The sequence below is a fragment of the Misgurnus anguillicaudatus genome, chromosome 2, assembly GCF_027580225.2.
Source record: "Misgurnus anguillicaudatus chromosome 2, ASM2758022v2, whole genome shotgun sequence".
In the NCBI taxonomy this organism is placed as follows: domain Eukaryota; kingdom Metazoa; phylum Chordata; class Actinopteri; order Cypriniformes; family Cobitidae; genus Misgurnus; species Misgurnus anguillicaudatus.
This window is the reverse complement of record NC_073338.2, coordinates 50,962,501-50,980,800: the sequence shown is the minus strand read 5'-3', so window position 1 is coordinate 50,980,800 and position 18,300 is coordinate 50,962,501. Positions and strand designations below refer to the sequence as shown.

Genomic DNA, 18,300 nt, shown 5'->3' with positions numbered 1-18,300 from the left:
ACATCATTTTGTTTACTATTGGTTACTAGGATACCAATACCACCGTCATTCGTTCAAAACAACTCGATTGAAACGCACCTAATTCGCATTTCGTTTTTTTTCTTCTTTTTTTGAGAATTTTTAAAAGATTCACGTTTGGATGGAACCCCAGCTGTCTTTCATTTATACACAGACAACGCGAGCAGCATTTGATATTATGGACGTGACTTTCTGACAGGAATTCTCACCTCACTATGCAAAGGGGCGGGAATTTTGGAAATATTTCAAATTGACAACTTAACAAGAATTTATGGGAAATATATGGAAATTTAGGGAAATGTATATGGGTATTTCCCAGAATTCAGGCCTATTTATGTCCACAGGGTGTAAAAACTAATTAAATCTAATAAATTTGAGCACCATTAAATAGTATAAACAAAAACACACCTAGACTTTTTTATTGCTGCTCTTACTAATAATTTTATCCCATTTTATTGGTGTTTTGTGGTACAATATCTGTGTTTTGGTGTTGTCCTTCACCAGAGTTTTCACATGTCGTGCCATATCTCAAACATTATTTATCACAATTTCAAATTAATAAAAATATATGCATATGAATTAAATGTTACTTGAACTAATAAACTACATGCACATATTAAGCATATATATGCATTTTGTACTTTATTTTGCTTAATTTCTACCTGTCATTACCAACACGCTCTGCATTAAAGGGCCTTTCCCACTGTTTTTCATCAAAAGTTTATTTGGTAGCCATGGTAACCTAATGACATAGTGGAGCACATGGATTTCAAGCTGCAAGCCTGATGCCTTGATGTCCAGAAAAGTAAATAAATCTACTCTTTATTCTTTGTGTTGTGCATGTACACTTATTATGTGTCATTACCATATGTGTTGTATTTCTGTATTTTTAAACATTTTTGAAATATTTGTATCACTTTAATAGTTAAAATGGTGTACAGTACATGTAAAAAACTTGCTTAGTCATCATCTTAGCTAGTAGGGCTAGTTTTTTGACAAAAATGTCATTACCAGCACAGTCATTACCAGCACAATACATATTTTGCATTATGTATAATTTACAAAAGCATCCTACAATTATACATTTCAATTCTGACAATGTTGGACAGTCTAAATGATCACTGTATTAAAAAGTTTTGATATATGGCATTCACTTAAAATAAGCTTATATTCCAAGCCAGGGTGGATTGATGAATTAGAAATTTAGATACGTAAATGACTATAATTCATCTTGCAAGTAAAAATCTCATTAGGTTCAAGATAAATTAGATTCCATGTGAAACCACAAAATGTTTTAAAAAGCACTGATTTATCATTTAAGTTTTATTTTTTACATATATTGGATGATGTGATGGTAAAGACATATTTACTTGACATAGTTAAGAAAATGGCAAACAAATCATAAATTCCCTTATCTTATGGTCTCAACCAAGCTCATTACGTCGCTCCTGACTGATAATTTGATGTATTTGATGCATAAGCAGACCTGCATGCAAGGGAATACAATTTTGACTTATTTAATTGTAAGTACAATTTTAATTGATTCTTTCATTGAGTAACACACAAACATACCTACATTTATGTTCCCTGTTATAGGCAACTCATTAAAAAAAACTCCCATGGGAAGTTTCCAGCCTTGAAAATTCCTGAAATTTTGCAACCCTACACCTGACAAAGTTGCATTCTAGATTATATATAATGTTATGTTTGAACAGAAGGATGTGTTTGGATGTGCTTGAGTGTTTTTGTGAATGTGAGGAGGAAGTCAAAGTGGGCATCAAAACCATAAAGATGTATTGTCAACGAATGCAGGAGGAGAACATCACCCGGGCCATTATTGTAGTCCAAACAGGCATGCTAAACAGGTAACACATACAATATGGACAATAATTCGACTGTTTGAGAATAAGATCAACCTTGATGTCATTGAAAACAAAGGGATTGGTTGTTATTGGTGTTTATATTCTGTTGAAGATATTTTGGGATTACCAAGTTTTCAGTTTCTTTTACACAGACTCGGAGGATGAATTGTTTCTCCTAAGAGCTTCTTATAAAAACATAATTATGATAAGAATTTAAGATTTATGTTTTACAATAATTTTTGAATTCAAATTTCTAAATAAATGAGATTTTTGTTAATATTTTTATGTGTTAATGAAAAGCAAAACAGCAAAAACGCAACCATTCTCTAAATATTTTATTGAATATTTTTGTTTCAGAAAATATATTTACATTATATGTAAATATGAATATTGTGTTAAGTAAGCAGTCATGCAGTCACAGGGTTGTTAATACAGTTACAGAACTAATATTCAACCCTCCTGCATCGGTGAAATGTACAGACAAGAAATGTTAACAGGTGAAATGATATCCCGATGACACTCAACAATCTCTTTCTTTCTGAACAACTAGTTGTGTATTAACCATTCAAACATCACACTGACCAGCAGTGTGAGACTCATAAACATTCACCACACATCAGTAAAGCGATTTCATTAGATCTCATCCAGTGCTAACATAAAACAAATATTTATACAAATTCTCTGAGCTTTTTAATGTTAATGTATCAAAAAAAAGATGGGGGTCTTTCTGCAAAAAACGTTTCATATTTACAATACAGTAAATCACCTTAAGACGTTATTAAATAATAAACGTATATTTTTGTTGTTCTTGTATGTGACATTCTTTGCAATATTACTTTATGTGTTGAAATGAACATCATTCTCTTTCTTTATAGACTAGTGCATTGAAATCTTTTTCTGAGAATATAAACAGAAATATCCTCCATCATCAGCTACATCTCATCTCCCAAACACTCTACAGTATAATGTACTCAACATGTTGGTCTCATTCAGACATTTTAGTTGATGTAAAACCATGAAAACATAGAAAGTGTGTAAATGAATAAATAACACAGAGCTTCCTTTATAAAAACATAACCTTAAATATAAGTCAGATGGGTTTTGTAATGATTAAATGATGATAAGTAGAAGATACATTTTTGGGGTGAACTGTCCCTTTTTTTCTGTCCTCAGTCTAATACACATCTAATCTGATGTTACTTCTCTGAACTTTTATTCATTCATTAATAGATATAAAATAAATGTTGAAGCCGACGATGTATTGGGCGCTACTCTGACATATGGAGCAGATGGACTTTCTGCAACCCGAGTTCAAATCCCGCCTCGAGGTCCTTTGACGAAATCCCCGTATCCCTCTCTCCACCCTATACTTTCTTATCCTCTCCTATACTGTTTATCTAATAATGGCAAAAATGGCCCAAAAGCATAAAAAATAGATATAAAATAAACAATCCCCTCTCTTCAAAGTCATGACACATTAAAGGGATAATTCACCAAAAAAATTAAGTTATTCATCCTCATGTTGTCTCTTTATTATTTATAAGAAGATATTTTGATAAATGATATTGGCTTTGACTTTCATAGTTGGAAAAACAAATACTATGGAAGTCAATGGATACCGTCAAAAATATCTTCTTCTGATAAATAATGGTAATAACAACATGAGGGTGAGTAAATAATGAGAGAACTTTTATTTTTGGTGAACTATCGTTTAAGCTCACTGATCTGAGAGCTGTTCAGGGTCTTCTGTATGATCTGACTGCGAGTCAGTACCAGTGGTCTGTTCTGGGATGGTCTCTGGTACGAATCCGCTCAGGTCCAGACTCACTCTGGGACTCAACTGGTCTTCATCAGTGCTGGTCTCACTCTCCTGACTGAGCAGAGGGGGGCGCTGTGTTCCTCCTTCGATTAGTTCCTCCCCATCAGAGTCTGAATCTGGGCAACGCTCATGAGAACCTGAAGATCCCAGCGAGTCACCTGAGGAACATTCAGAAATCAAACACAATACTTGATAGGAGATAACAAATGTTACAATTTTTATAAAACTCAAAATAATTTTCTTTTTATCTACAGTATATTGCATGTCTTTATTATATTCTTTTTATTATATTAATAGTATCATAAGCCCTATTCGGATGGTAATTGTTTCTCATGGGGATGTAAGGTAGTCTGTGATTTTATTGCCATCCAAATCCAGAATGTCAGTGTTTTACAATTTTAAATGTATTCAATTACACAACCATATTCCATATACATATAATAAAGTGAATATTCATGTAATTAACCACACGTGCAGCTCATTTCCTGCTGTTTCGAATTATAAACTCACACATCCACCCCAAATTTATCTTCATCCGAATGCATGAGTTTTATTACGGAGGAGGCATGCAAATGCATTTTTACAGACACGCTTATTAGAAACAATTACCGTCAGATTAGGGCTACATACTATTAAGTTTGTGGCTACTGCTGGATTTTGTAAATATCGCATTGGGGTGAATAAAGAATCTATAATCTAGCAATCGATCTAATATAACTCAAAATAATATAATTCTATATAATTTTTATAAAGTGTATATAATATACACTTTCTATATATTATAATATAATTTATCTCAAAATTGTCTCGTATACCTGCCAAATTGTGTTTTATGTGAAATGTATTTATACGTAATAAGTTTATAAGTAAATAAACCTTGGCAATATTTAAAAAAAATATATTAAATAAAATAAGTCTGTTTCAAGACATTATGTCAAATAAAAGCATATTTCAAACATTTGGCCTGCATTAAGAATAGAAGTTTTTATTAATATGGGACCACTACTTTTAAAGACGGGGTGCATGAGTTTTGAAAAACACTTTGGAAAAGGGAGTTCTATCAAAACACTAATACTAACTAATATCTGTGCCTGGGTTGCGTATGTGTGGGGTGTGTCTATCAAAAGAAGGTCCAGATTCTATTAGGGTAGGGGTGTGTTTGTTTAGGTGATTTCAAACATCAACATTGGCTTTCAGAGATCATGCACCCTGCCTTTAATAATATGTGCTGAAGAAGTGTCACATTGAGCATGTGCAGAAGAAGTGTCACACAGGGTTGTGTTTCCCAAAAGCATAGTTTGCCAACTAATATTGCACGTTCCGTCATTACTAACATAGTTCAACGATTTGGTGTTTCATGACACCATAGTTCAAACGAACATCCGCAAACTACATCGCAAACTTGTGTGGCTGTCGAGCTGAGGTTAGAAGTGTAGTTCCTTGTTATTATGACTTGTAGACTGGCATTGATTATGCTTTTGAACAAAATAAGCAAACATGAAGTGCCTTCTATATCCATCATTATAAATATGTACAGTCCATTTTACGACTTTTAGTTTGTAAACAGAATTAAAGCGCTGTTTTTGAAAAGTTTGCATGCATGGAGCCCTAAGGGGTTTATGACCCTGGGGAATCCCTGGGAGGAGTGATGTAAGAAGGTACTTGTGCACAATAGAGAACTAAATCACGATAACAAAATCTTCCGATGCAATGTTCGAAATTTAAAGCAGTAATCTGGCATTAAATCGATTTGAACAGATGAATTCAAATCGATTTAATGCCAGATTATTGCTTTAAATAACGTACATCCATTTGAACAGATTAAGTGGTCAATCCACGTGACGACATCAACTATATTGTTGAAGCAACATAGTTCAAATGACGAATGTGCGACAAAGTTACTAAGTTTTCAGGAAATCGTCTTGACTATGTAGCTAGTTTCTCCAATTATGCATCGTACTATGGTGTTTCAGCAGCAAGATACATCGTTGTTTTGATAACGCGCCCCAGGCTTTTTCTCAAATGAAAGGCTGCATCCTCCGGAGATCGCACATGCAGGCTTCATACGTCATCAAGCCTGGTTTATTTCAGTTAACTAAGCATTACATTCGTAAGTCATAAGCATATTACAACAATTTAAGATTAACCAAGAATAATAGTAAACTTTAGAATTGTTACTATTTTGAAATAAGATGCTGTATGCAGTCTACAAATGTGCCCTCTGAAGGATGCAGCCTTCTGTTTCAGAAACAACCACTGAGCATGTGCAGAAGAAGTGTCACACTGAGCATGTGCAGAAGAAGTGTGACTCTGAGCATGAGCAGAAGAAGTGTCACACTGAGCATGTGCAGAAGAAGTGTCACACTGAGCATGAGCAGAAGAAGTGTCACACTGAGCATGTGCAGAAGAAGTGTCACACTGAGCATGAGCAGAAGAAGTGTCACACTGAGCATGAGCAGAAGAAGTGTCACACTGAGCATGTGCAGAAGAAGTGTCACACTGAGCATGTGCAGAAGAAGTGTCACACTGAGCATGTGCAGAAGAAGTGTCCCATTGAGCATGTGCAGAAGAAGTGTCACACTGAGCATGTGCAGAAGTTTTATCTCACCACATTCTACATCTGGTCTGTTCTCTTCTTCATGAGATCCAGCCTCATGATCCTGCATGACGGAGAAATAAACAATAAGCTGTAAATAAAACCACACTAATCTCACTTATAGAAACCTACACACAGTGTTGTAATTGAGTCAAACTCAAGTTCAAGTAAAGACCAAAGATCAAGTCAAATCTGAGTCCAGATAAAGTCTTGACATGGACTCGACAGTTGATCGCTGGTGTTGACCTTGACTCAGACTTTAGTACAACACTGTCTACACATTCTAAAAAGTAAGTGACAAAGAAATGACAAAGTTTATTGGCTAGTCAAAATCAGACTTAGATGAAAACTCATGTCATAGGTAAAGCCAGATAAGACATTCTGAGGAAGATAAATGTGTTTGTTTTCACACCTAGTTCGTTTGAGCCCTCCAAACGCTCTCAGAGCAATTCAGGGTGTATATTTGAACAAACCAAGTGATCTCAGACCCCCCTAAAAGGAACCAAAAGCGAACCGAACCCAGACCACTTCTGGAGGTGGTCTGAGTATGGTTCGCTTTTGGGTTCTTTTGTGGTTCGATTTCTTTTTGACATGTGAAATCAATGAGGTTCCGGTCCGTTTCACGTGTGGTTTTGACATTGTATCAAAATAAACTGCTGCACAGAAAGCTGTGGTCTGAGTTTTTATGAAGTTGTGATGTGAACAAGAAAGGGTCTGAGATCACTTCAGTTCTGAAAAGGACCAAAAAAGAACTGGGTCCTCTTTTGAGTCCACTATATTGTGAACACCAAAAGGACTGAGTTCACATTCGCCTAGTCCCTTTTCTGTTTCACTTTAAGTGAACTGGGTTTGGTTCTTTTAAAATGAACTATATGTGAAAACACAATAATGTGTGTTAATGTTGTGGGTTTATTGCTTTTTATCTTCTTTATGAATGAGTTTTTGCAGACCTGGCTGACTGAAGATGACGATCTATCAGCAGAGATGAAGATGTTATGCTGGAAGATGATCAGAGCCTCAACGATTCGAGCCTGGTGTGGATAATCCACTAGAGATGAGAGAGACACCGTCGCTCCGGTGGGTTTGGGTCTCATCAGTGTTGGTCCAAACACGATACCCAAATTACTCACACTCATTTTGTTATCCTGCTCCAATTCAGACACTCTGAAAGACACAAATCAACAATACTGACATTATACAGCAAACTATGACAAACGTCTTAACCTTTCCCAGCTGACAAACCCCTGTGGGGCTACCCAACTGGGACCCAGCTAATTTTGTCCTCAGTTTTCATGGTGGCCCCACATGTGTTAATTTGTTTTTATCAAATATACACATCTATGATTAAGTCCCTTGTGTAGCCTATTTTGAGCCCATGGACACGTTTCCTATTAATGTCCCAACTGGAAGCAAATAGGGAGCCCACCTGGGATTACCCATGTGGGTACTAACTAGGTCACAGATAAGATGCCAATTTTGAGCCCACTCTGTACCTCATGTGAGCCCCACATACACGTTTTTGTAGGGTAAGGACCTGCAGTTTGGGTAAATGACAATTTATACATATCCATGTATAATGATTTTATAGCATTTTATTTGTCTTTGACATTTCTGATAGCAGTCGGTTAGGAAGCGCTGTTTCTTACCTGCGCAGGTGTTGTATGATGTAGTTCAGTATAGCGATGTTAGCTTGTGGCAGCCGTTTCAGCAGATCTCTGAGTTTCTCCACCAGGGTCAACACTTCTGCTTCTGTTTCTGACCCACGATCAACAATCTCTGGCCCCTTCAGCCCCTCGCCTGCCTCTGTGTTTGAGATCAGACTTTCCTTTGCTAAACCCATCAGCTCATGATACATACGAAACGGCATGATGGGTTCTGGAAGCTGATCGAAGAAAAAAAATCATGCTGATCCACAACATGGGTCTATTATAAAAATATTCCGTGGCTCATGTCTATTACTAAAGACTGCAAACACATCTACAGTCAGTGTTGGGGAAAGTTACTTTTAAAAGTAATGCATTACAATATTAGTTACTTTAAAAAAAGTAACTAATTGCGTTAGTTACCTTTCATGGAAAGTAATGCTTACGTTACTTTTTAGTTACTTTTTCTTGGCTGAGGCTTGATCTCTTTCAGGCCTTGTAGGTGTTTTATGACTGAAAAGTTCTGCATATTTCGTCACAAAAATTTTGAGCTCTGGCCTGCCATCTCTTTTCTGACTCAAACTGTTCCCACACAGGCGTGTAGAGTGCATAATGTGACTACGTTTAACTTAATTCAGTACATAATCTTTTTAAACAAATTAATTAAATTAAAAAAGTAACTTGCATTACTTTTTTAAAAAAGTAACTAAAATATTAATGTGTACATTTAAAAAGTAATGCGTTACTTCACTTGTTACTTCAGAAAGTAATATTATTACGTAATGCATGTTACTTGTAATGCGTTACCCCCAACACTGTCTACAGTAAAACACTTTCATTGAAAGTCCACGTAGCAAAGCATTTTGAGTGGATCAAAAGTGTTGGTGAATTTTAAGCTTGCAAGCCAGCGTCACCAGATATGTTGTAATGGAAAATATGTTTTAAAAGGCCTTCGCTTGTCCTTAAAGGCCACCTATTATACAAAATCTATGAAAGAATTGGGGGTTATTTTGGGCGCTATTTTTAGGGGTCAAGCACCGAAGGTGCTGTGACACCTATTGGAATTGTCAGTATTATTATTATTCTGCATCTTCTTCTTCTTAGCCATAGGCGTCTATGGCAGCCCTATGAACCGTACATAGGAAAATGATGAAATTTGGCACAGTTGTAGTGGTGGTCTTAAAAAGTCATGTGACCAAAAATGGGGTCTCTAGTACTAACTCTATAGCACCACCAGCAGTGCAAAAATTCAATGTACAAATGGTTATAACTGTTGATCCGCTTGATCTATGAAAATTCTACTTAGTACACGTGATTGCTCTCCTCACGCTTGTTGTTTTTAATGCCTTACAGTAAAACTCCACCCATTACAGTAGTGGCCATTTTGAAATATACAGTATTCCGTTTATTTGCTACTCCTCCTTCAAATTTGGTTCAATTGTTATGAAATTTGGCACAGGTGAACTTTGGAGTGAGCCGCACAGAAATGACCGAACAGAATTTTGATATTTATCTTTGTTCAAAAGTAATAAATGCGCAAACTTAACGAGGTTGACGCAAAAATGGTTCTGAAGCTGTAGCTCGGTCATTCTTTGATCAATCGAAATGAAATTTGGTACACTTCATGTGGACCATGAACTTGGGGTCCATGCCAAATTTGGTGACAGCGCCACCTATGGGTCATGAGATAATAAAATAGGCTATTTTTGCCCATAACTTCTGAACTGTTTGTCAGAAAATTATGATCTTGATGTCTATGGATTGCTTACCTCATGCCGCATCTGTCGATGTGTATTATGCCGGGTTTGACCGAACCGCCTGTCCGCCATTTTGAAATTTCACATAATTTGTTATATTTTTTGAACAATTGGACATATCCACGCAAAAATTAGTAAGGAGCTTCGACATGATGTCCTGAAGGTACCTGGGAAGTCAGAGTACAGCGCCACCTAGGGGTTATAAACTATAACAGTTCTTATGGAACTGCTTATAACTTCTGAATACTTTGTCTGATATTAATTTATTTGTGAAATTGTATTTACTGGTTTATGCCGATTGCAACGATACCTCGTTTGTCATTTTCCAACATTCTGTTCATGTGTTATTGTAAAGCATATGGTAGATGATTTTTTCGCTACTCCTTTTACAAATTTTGTTTATTTTATGCCAGGTACTGCTCGTATAATGTTTGGAGCAATCCGCACAGAAATGACTGAACAGATTTTTGATATTCTGTTCTCTTTCTTAGAAATACCACTCCAAAGTTGACCGTGCCTGTGACGTTGTCTATTTGTCATAGTAAATTAATGTGACTGTATATTACATTGTATAGCATTACTATACAGAATGATCTTCTTGTCTTCAATCTCACTTGAGCTTTTTGATTCTCATATACATTGTATTTCTGTTAGTTCTGCTCTGCACTGTCAGTTCTGCATCTGTGTTGATTGGCATATGTCAATCCTTGCAGCGCCTAAGCTGTTTTTTGCTGCCATTTGAGCTGTGTTAACCGAGTTGCGCATCTGGTTAACCACATGCCATGAGATTCTGAGGTCATGGGTTCAAGTCCCATGTGCAGTGATATTTTGTCTTAACTTTTTTCTCACTTATGTTTTGTGATGTTCATACTATACATTGTATTTCAGTTATTTGTGCTCTCTGTTGTCATTTCTGCACTTTTGGTAATTGCTGGATATCAATGTTTACAGCTCTAAATCTCTATTCTATAGCTTGGACACACCAACTCAGTGGTTTAATCGTTTACTCAGTGGCGCATGCAGTAACTGCTGTGCTTTGGGAACCAGAGTTCATGGGTTCGAATCCCATGTGCGGTGGTTTTTGTCTTCACTTTTTTTCTCACTTAAGTTTTGTGATTTTCATTCAATATATTTTATTTCAGTTATTTGTGCTCTCTGTTGTCATTTCTGCACGTTTGGTAATTGCTGGATATCAATGTTTACAGCTCTAAATCTCGATTCTATAGCTTGGACACACCAACTCAGTGGTTTAATCGTTTACTCAGTGGCGCGTGCGGTTAGTGCTGTGCTTTGGGAACTTGAGATCATGGGTTCGAATCCCAGCTCTTACTTTCACTTATTGAGATTTCCTTTTGCGTTTCCTTTAACACGTCCTTCTCGACCTGTCTGGTTTTCCACACGTGTTATATTTTTGCCATCTTTACTGTTGTCGCTCCGCACTGCAGTGGTCCTGCTCTGCATTTGCTTTGCTTCGGGTAGGGCTCTGTATTGCGCGCTTTCTGCGGTTTGCGCATTTGCTGCGTCGTGTGGTTTTTGCTGTGCTTTGGGTGCTCATTGCGCTGAAGGTGCTTGGCCCCGCAATTGCTGCTTGCAGCTATATTATTATAAATATAATTGTTTCATATTATTATTATGTTTTATTTTACAACCCCAAATCAGAAAAAGTTGGGCCACTGTAGAAATTGTGAGTAAAAAGGGAATGGAATAATTTAGAAATATCATAAACTTATATTTTATTCCCAATAGAATATAAACAACACATCAAATGTTGAAAGTGAGACACCCTGAAATGCCATGCCAAACACTGGCTCACCCTGGACCCCATGAGAGCCACACATTCCAAAAAAAGCTGGGACAGGTAGCAACAAGAGGCCAGAAAATGTAAATGTACATACAAGGAACCGTTTAAAAACTAATTTGCAACTTATTGGGTCAATTGGCAACATGATTGGGTATAAAAAAGCCTGTCAGAGTGGCAGTGTCAATTCAAGATGGGCAGAGAATCACCAATTCCCCCAATGATGTGGCGAAAAATTGTTTTCTAAGTTTCTCTGAGAAAAATTGCAAAGAGTTTGAATATATAATCATCTACAGTGCATAGTATCATCCAAAGATTCAGAGAATCTGGAACAATCTCTGTGCGTAAGGGTCAAGGCTGGAAAACCATACCGGATGCCCGTGATCTTCGAGCCCTAGACGGCACTGCATCACATTAAGGAATGATACTGTAATGGAAATCACAACATGGACTCAGGAATACTTCCAGAAAACACAATCCACCGTGTCATTCGCCGTTGCCAGCTAAAACTCTATTGGTCAAAAAAGAAGCCATATCTAAACATGACACAGAAGCGCAGGCGTTTTCTCTGGGCAAGGCTCATTTAAAATGGACTGTGGCAAAGTGGAAAACTGTTCTGTGGTCAGACGAATCTAAATTTGAAGTTCTTTTTGGAAAACTGGGATGCCATTTCATCCGGACTAAAGAGGACAATGACAACCCAAGTTGTTATTAGCGCTCAGTTCAGAAGCCTGCATCTCTGATGGTTTGTGGTTGCATGATACACATCTGGAAAGACACCATCAATGCTGAAATGTTTATCCAAGTTCTAGACACATTTGATTCCATTCAGACGTCGTCTCTTTCAGGGATGACCTTGCATTTTCCAACATGACAATGCCAAACCACATACTGCACCAATTACAACGTCAAGACTGCGAGAAGAAGGATCTGAGTGCTGAAATGGCCAGCCTGCAGTCCAGATCTTTCACCCATAGAAAACATTTGGCGCATCATAAAGATTAAGATGCGACAAAGAAGACCTAAGACAGTTGAGCAACTAGAAGCCTGTTTTAGACAAGAATGGGACAACATTCCTATTCCTAAACATTGGTCCTCCTTCAGCTGTTCCTTATATGTACATTTAACTTTTCTGGCCTCTTATTGCTACCTGTCCCAACTTTTTTTGGAATGTGTAGCTCTCATGAAATCAAAAATGAGCCAATATTTGGCATGACATTTCAAAATGTATCACTTTCAACATTTGATTTGTTATCAAAACTTATGGATCATTAAAATTGCAATAAATAAGCTAATTGAGATACACTGACAAGACAGATTATGACCCAGCAGACATGTCACGCGTAAGCATGAGAAATGATTGCTTCATACGCTCAGTTGGCTGATTGTTAGTTCTCAAACCTAAGTAACAAATCAGAGAATATAGATGAGAATGGTGGATAAAGTGGGCTGGGATGTGTTCTCCGTCCGGTCCCCTGCGCACATGGTTGCAGACAGTATTAAAGTCTAATATAGACTTGCCTTGATTTTTGGTGTAAACTCGCAAATGCCCCCCTTTCAAAAATCTTGCCCCCCCACACCCCCAGTGAAAACCGCAAATCTAGACAAACATTAACCAAACATAAACCAGCATGAAAATGATTCATACTGGTTTAGCGGCATGTTTCATATCTTTCACTTGCACATTTATCTCAGGTGTTTGTTTATAAATGCTTCAGATCTTTGTCTGTAGTACAGTAGCACACATAGTAGCTGACACTTTTCCTTTATATTGTATGTGATGTATCTCACCTGTCTGAGGTAGAGTTTTAACACATTGCTGATGTCATGTGGAGACGCCTGTGAAAGCTCCACCAGCTCTTTACCGTTCTCAAATGCCTGACATAACTTCTCTACACGAGTCTTGACTCCATTCACACGATAGATCCCCTGTAGACACATAGACACATGACATTTATACACTAATGATTCTCTATAAACAAACAGTGATTCATTCATTCAACTTGCATTAAGAAACATAAAAAAAATCACACAAATAATTCAAAAGAAAACATCTTACTTTCATTCCAAGCGCTCTCCTCTCGATCTCTGTGATGCATTTTCGGATAATGAAGGGTACACCATCATCATCACCCTGCAGGACGTGAGAGAAATCACGGCCGAACAACTGCAGACGACCCTGAAGTTTCTTATGACCGCACTGAATCGCCAGCGACTCTAAACACTTCTTATGACACGCCAGAAAACACTGACACACAACATATCATCATATTATAACAATAATCTCACTTAAACTTTCATTAATGTACAGTAACAAGCTTAATAATACTTTTTTTTTTAACTATAATTCCTTGATATTACATATCAAATCCTAAAATCAGAACAGAATTACGTGATCGCTGAAAATGCTAAGATCAATGTTATATTTATATTCATCCGATCATCTCAACAATATATAAAGCAACCAGTTTTAATATCTAAACATAGAGATGGGTTGTCTCTCACCTCCTCACATTCTGCACCCTGGAAATAAACATAGCTGTCACATTCTCTGCACTTCGAGGGTGTTCGCAGTTTGCGCAGTCGATGCGTTTTTGCAGCTTTTGATAATCCCACATTTCTGAAAGGTCCGGTAGGGGCTGCGCTTTCAGGCTCGATGCCATTAATACCTAAACACAATAAAAACACAGATATTTACTTTGTTTAGATGTTTGGGTATAAGGCTTTTTATATAAGTGTGAGATCTGTCTCTCACTTTGTACAAATGGAGTCATGGCACTGTCTCTATCTTCTAAGTCTTCATTGGATGACAAAGTGGTGGCAGACACTGGCCTCGAAGGTTTCGAGATGTCTCCTGTAACCAAAACAATACAATATCAATACAATATCGTACATCATCAAATATTTTATTACTGTACTGATGTGTGTCAGTGCCTGCAACTCATTGGTAGAGCATTTCATAGCAGCAAAAAGGTTGTGGGATCAATCCCAGGGAACACACATGCTGGAAAATGTATACGGTGTAATGCACTGTGTGACGCTTTAAATAAAAGTGTCAGGCATTTACATAAATGTAGATGTAAATGGTTCTGCCCGTGTCAGTTCTCCGTATGTCTGTTCTCTGTGTGTCAGTTATGTGCCTGTCAGTTATCCATCTGTCAGTTCTGCATGTGTTAGTTCTGCGTGTGTCAGTTATCCATCTGTCAGTTCTCTGTTTCAGTTCTCCATATGTCCATCTCCATGTGTCAGTTCTGTGCGTGTCAGTTCTCTGTGTGTCAGTTCTGCGCAAGTCAGTTCTTCATCTGTCAGTTTTGTGTGTGTCGGTTCTGCGCGTGTCAGTTCTCTGTGTGTCTTTTCTTCGTGTGTCAGTTCTGCGCTTGTCAGTTCTGCACGTGTCATTTCTTCGCGTTTCAGTTCTCAGCCTCAGTTCTGCACGTCACGTGTCTGTTATCTGTGTGTCAGTTCTGCCTGTCTTAGTTCTACGCGTGTCAGTTCTCCGTGCGTCAGTTCTGCGCATATCAGTTCTCCATCTGTCAATTGTGCGTGTGTCAGTTCTCCATCTGTCAATTATTCATGTGTTAGTTCTATGCGTGTCAGTTCTTCATGAGTCAGTTCTTCATGAGTCAGTTCTGCGCATGTCAGTTCTGTGCATATCAGTTCAACGCATGTCAGTTCTTTGTGTGTCAACTCTCCATGAGTCAATTAGTAAATAAAAGTGTCAGGCATTTACATAAATGTAGATGTAAATGGTTCTGCACTTGTCAGTGTGTCAGTTCTCCGTATGTCTGTTCTCTGTGTGTCAGTTCTGTGCGTGTCAGTTCTCCATGTGTCAGTTCTGCGCATGTCAGGTCTTCATCTGTCAGTTATCCATCTGTCAGTTCTCTGTTTCAGTTCTCCGTATGTCTATCTCTGTGTGTCAGTTCTGTGCGTGTCAGTTCTCTGTGTGTCAATTCTGCGTGTGTCAGTTCTTCATCTGTCAGTTTTGTGTGTGTTGGTTCTGCGCGTGTCAGTTCTCTGTGTGTCTTTTCTCTGTGTGTCAGTTCTGCGCGTGTCGTTTCTTTGGTGTCAGTACTCTGTGTGTCAATTCTGCCTGTCTTAGTTCTAATCGTGTCAGTTCTGCACATATCAGTTCTCCATCTGTCAAGTGTGCATGTGTCAGTTATTCATCTGTCAGTTCTCTGTTTCAGTTCTCTGTATGTCTATCTCTGTGTGTCAGTTCTGTGCGTGTCAGTTCTTCATCTGTCAGTTTTGTGTGTGTCGGTTCTGCGCGTGTCAGTTCTCTGTTTGTCTTTTCTTCGTGTGTCAGTTCTGCGCTTGTCAGTTCTGCATGTATAATTTCTTCCCATGTCAGTTGTCTGTGTGTCAGTTCTGCACGTATCTGTTCTCTGTATGTCAGTTCTGCCTGTCTTAGTTCTACGCGTGTCAGTTCTCTGTGTATCAGTTCTGCGCATATCGGTTCTCCATCTGTTAATTCTGTGTGTGTCAGTTCTGCACATGTCTGTTCTCCGTGTGTCAGTTCTATGCTTGTCAGTTCTCCACGAGTCAGTTCTGTGCATGTCAGTTCTACGTGTGTCAGTTCTTTCTGTGTCAGCTCTCCATGAGTCAGTTAGTAAATAAAAGTGTCAGGCATTTACATAAATGTAGATGTAAATGGTTCTGCACATGTCAGTGTGTCAGTTCTCTGTATGTCTGTTCTCCGTGTGTCAGTTCTGCGCGTGTCAGTTATTCATCTGTCAGTTCTCTGTTTCAGTTCTCTGTATGTCTATCTCTGTGTGTCAGTTCTGTGCGTGTCAGTTCTCTGTGTGTCATTTCTGCGTGTGTCAGTTCTTCATCTGTCAGTTTTGTGTGTGTTGGTTCTGCGCGTGTCAGTTCTCTGTGTGTCTTTTCTCTGTGTGTCAGTTCTGCGCGTGTCGTTTCTCTGGTGTCAGTACTCTGTGTGTCAATTCTGCCTGTCTTAGTTCTAAACGTGTCAGTTCTGCGCATATCAGTTCTCCATCTGTCAAGTGTGCATGTGTCAGTTCTCCATTTGTCAATTATTTATGTGTTAGTTCTATGCATGTCAGTTCTCCATGAGTCAGTTCTGCGCATGTCAGTTCTATGCGTGTCAGTTCTTTGTGTGTCAGCTCTCCATGAGTCAGTTAGTAAATAAAAGTGTCAGGCATTTAACTAAATGTAGATGTAAATGGTTCTGCACATGTCAGTGTGTCAGTTCTCCTTATGTCTGTTCTCTGTGTGTCAGTTCTGTGCGTGTCAGTTATCCATCTGTCAGTTCTGCATGTATCATTTCTTTGCATGTCAGTTCTCTGTGTGTCAGTTCTGCGTGTGTCAGTTCTTCGCGTGCGAGTTCTTCGCGTGTGAGTTCTGCCTGTCTTAGTTCTATGCATGTCAGTTCTCTGTGTGTCAGTTCTGCGCATATCAGTTCTCCATCTGTCAATTCTGCGTGTGTCAGTTCTGCACATGTCTGTTCTCTGTGTGTCAGTTCTACGCGTGTCAGTTCTACATGAGTCAGTTCTGTGCATGTCAGTTCTACGCGTGTCAGTTCTCCGTGTGTCAGCTCTCCATGAGTCAGTTCTGCACGTGTCAGTTATGTTGGTCACCTGTGCTGGATGTTGGAGAGCCAAGTCCACTCCCTGGCCCAATACTGTCTGTGTCACTCAGTGTGGATGGCCAGGACTTATGAGCCTGCTGGTGATCTCTGCCTGTGAACACAGCAACACATCAGACTTCAAATTATCTACTATAATTATTCTTTTAGTCTCTAAAAATATCTAAAACATATAAAATTGTCTCCACACATCTTTAATCTATATTAGGCATACTATCTGTTTTTGGCTTATATTACATATAACTATTGAACTTGGTCTGCTTGGGACATTTCTAACATTATTATTTAACTTAAGATTTTTTTTTTGAAAATAATAATATTTATTCGCAACATTTTATTATTTAATGTTTGTAATTGACACAGACCTTGACCACGTCTTTGTTTAACCACGCCCCCTTCTACCAGCCCCGCCCCTTCTGGAATGGGTGGAGCATCAGAGCTGTTTTCTCTACAGAGGCTGTTGTTCCGGGTCCGAGTAGGTCTGAATGGAGTAAAAATTGTTTATCGTTACAGATTTAAAACAAATGAAAATAATAAATTTAAGACATCAGCCATTTTACACAAAACTAAATATTTAATGCAAAACAGTGTTTTTTGTTTACAAGTTGAAAAGTGCACATCATTGTGTATGTACTGCACAGAATCTGCATTCTGTTATAATAAGCAGATGTCTTACTGGTGGCTGGATGCAGAATACTTCTCAAACTGGTATTGTACTGGGACTTCTGGCCTGAGCTGCAGGTTTTTGACGTATGCGGCGTACTGTTGAGCCGGATCATACAGCTTACAGCTTTCACACAGCGTCTGGAAATGAACCGGCAGTGCTGCTGTCTGCACATGCATCGTCTGATAGTATGAGATTGTGCACTGGACAAAGAGAATCAACAGAATGAATTAAACCATTTGTATAGTTTGCGGTGTTTACCCACAGGTGCTGGTTATCAATGCCAATATCTAGAACTGTCAACTTCACTTGAGTTTTAAAAACAGATTGTGATCTTGGCTGCTGACAGTTTCAGTCATGTTATCAAGATAATAAAGTAACATACATGATCTTCAGGCGTGTGATGTAAACTCATCTCGGTCTTACCGCTCGTAAGATCTGATCGGTCTGTTTGATGAGTTCCTGGATCTGTTTTAACACATTCACCTTCATGTCCTCCAGTTCCTGATGTTGAGTCGTTGCATCAGCTATGCAGGTG

The 18,300-nt window shown here is 38.3% G+C and overlaps 1 protein-coding gene across 2 annotated transcripts in view; it reads right to left on the bottom strand.

Annotated features, from left to right (window-relative positions):
• Positions 1-2,200: 2,200 nt before the first annotated feature.
• The window catches only part of LOC141351091 (rho GTPase-activating protein 45-like), a 36,264-nt gene continuing 20,164 nt past the window's right edge, over positions 2,201-18,300 (bottom strand). For both annotated transcript variants that reach the window (XM_073857448.1, XM_073857451.1), the window contains exons 12-23: positions 18,189-18,300; positions 17,775-17,965; positions 17,464-17,579; positions 17,091-17,192; positions 14,249-14,347; positions 13,999-14,162; positions 13,553-13,741; positions 13,285-13,422; positions 7,942-8,177; positions 7,246-7,459; positions 6,308-6,359; positions 2,201-3,857 (exon numbers count right to left, since the gene is read on the bottom strand). The exon at positions 18,189-18,300 is cut by the window's right edge and continues 26 nt beyond it. In XM_073857448.1, coding sequence (XP_073713549.1) covers positions 3,598-3,857; positions 6,308-6,359; positions 7,246-7,459; positions 7,942-8,177; positions 13,285-13,422; positions 13,553-13,741; positions 13,999-14,162; positions 14,249-14,347; positions 17,091-17,192; positions 17,464-17,579; positions 17,775-17,965; positions 18,189-18,300 — 1,873 coding nt within the window. In that variant the 3' untranslated portion in view covers positions 2,201-3,597. The remainder of the gene's footprint in view (positions 3,858-6,307; positions 6,360-7,245; positions 7,460-7,941; positions 8,178-13,284; positions 13,423-13,552; positions 13,742-13,998; positions 14,163-14,248; positions 14,348-17,090; positions 17,193-17,463; positions 17,580-17,774; positions 17,966-18,188) is intronic.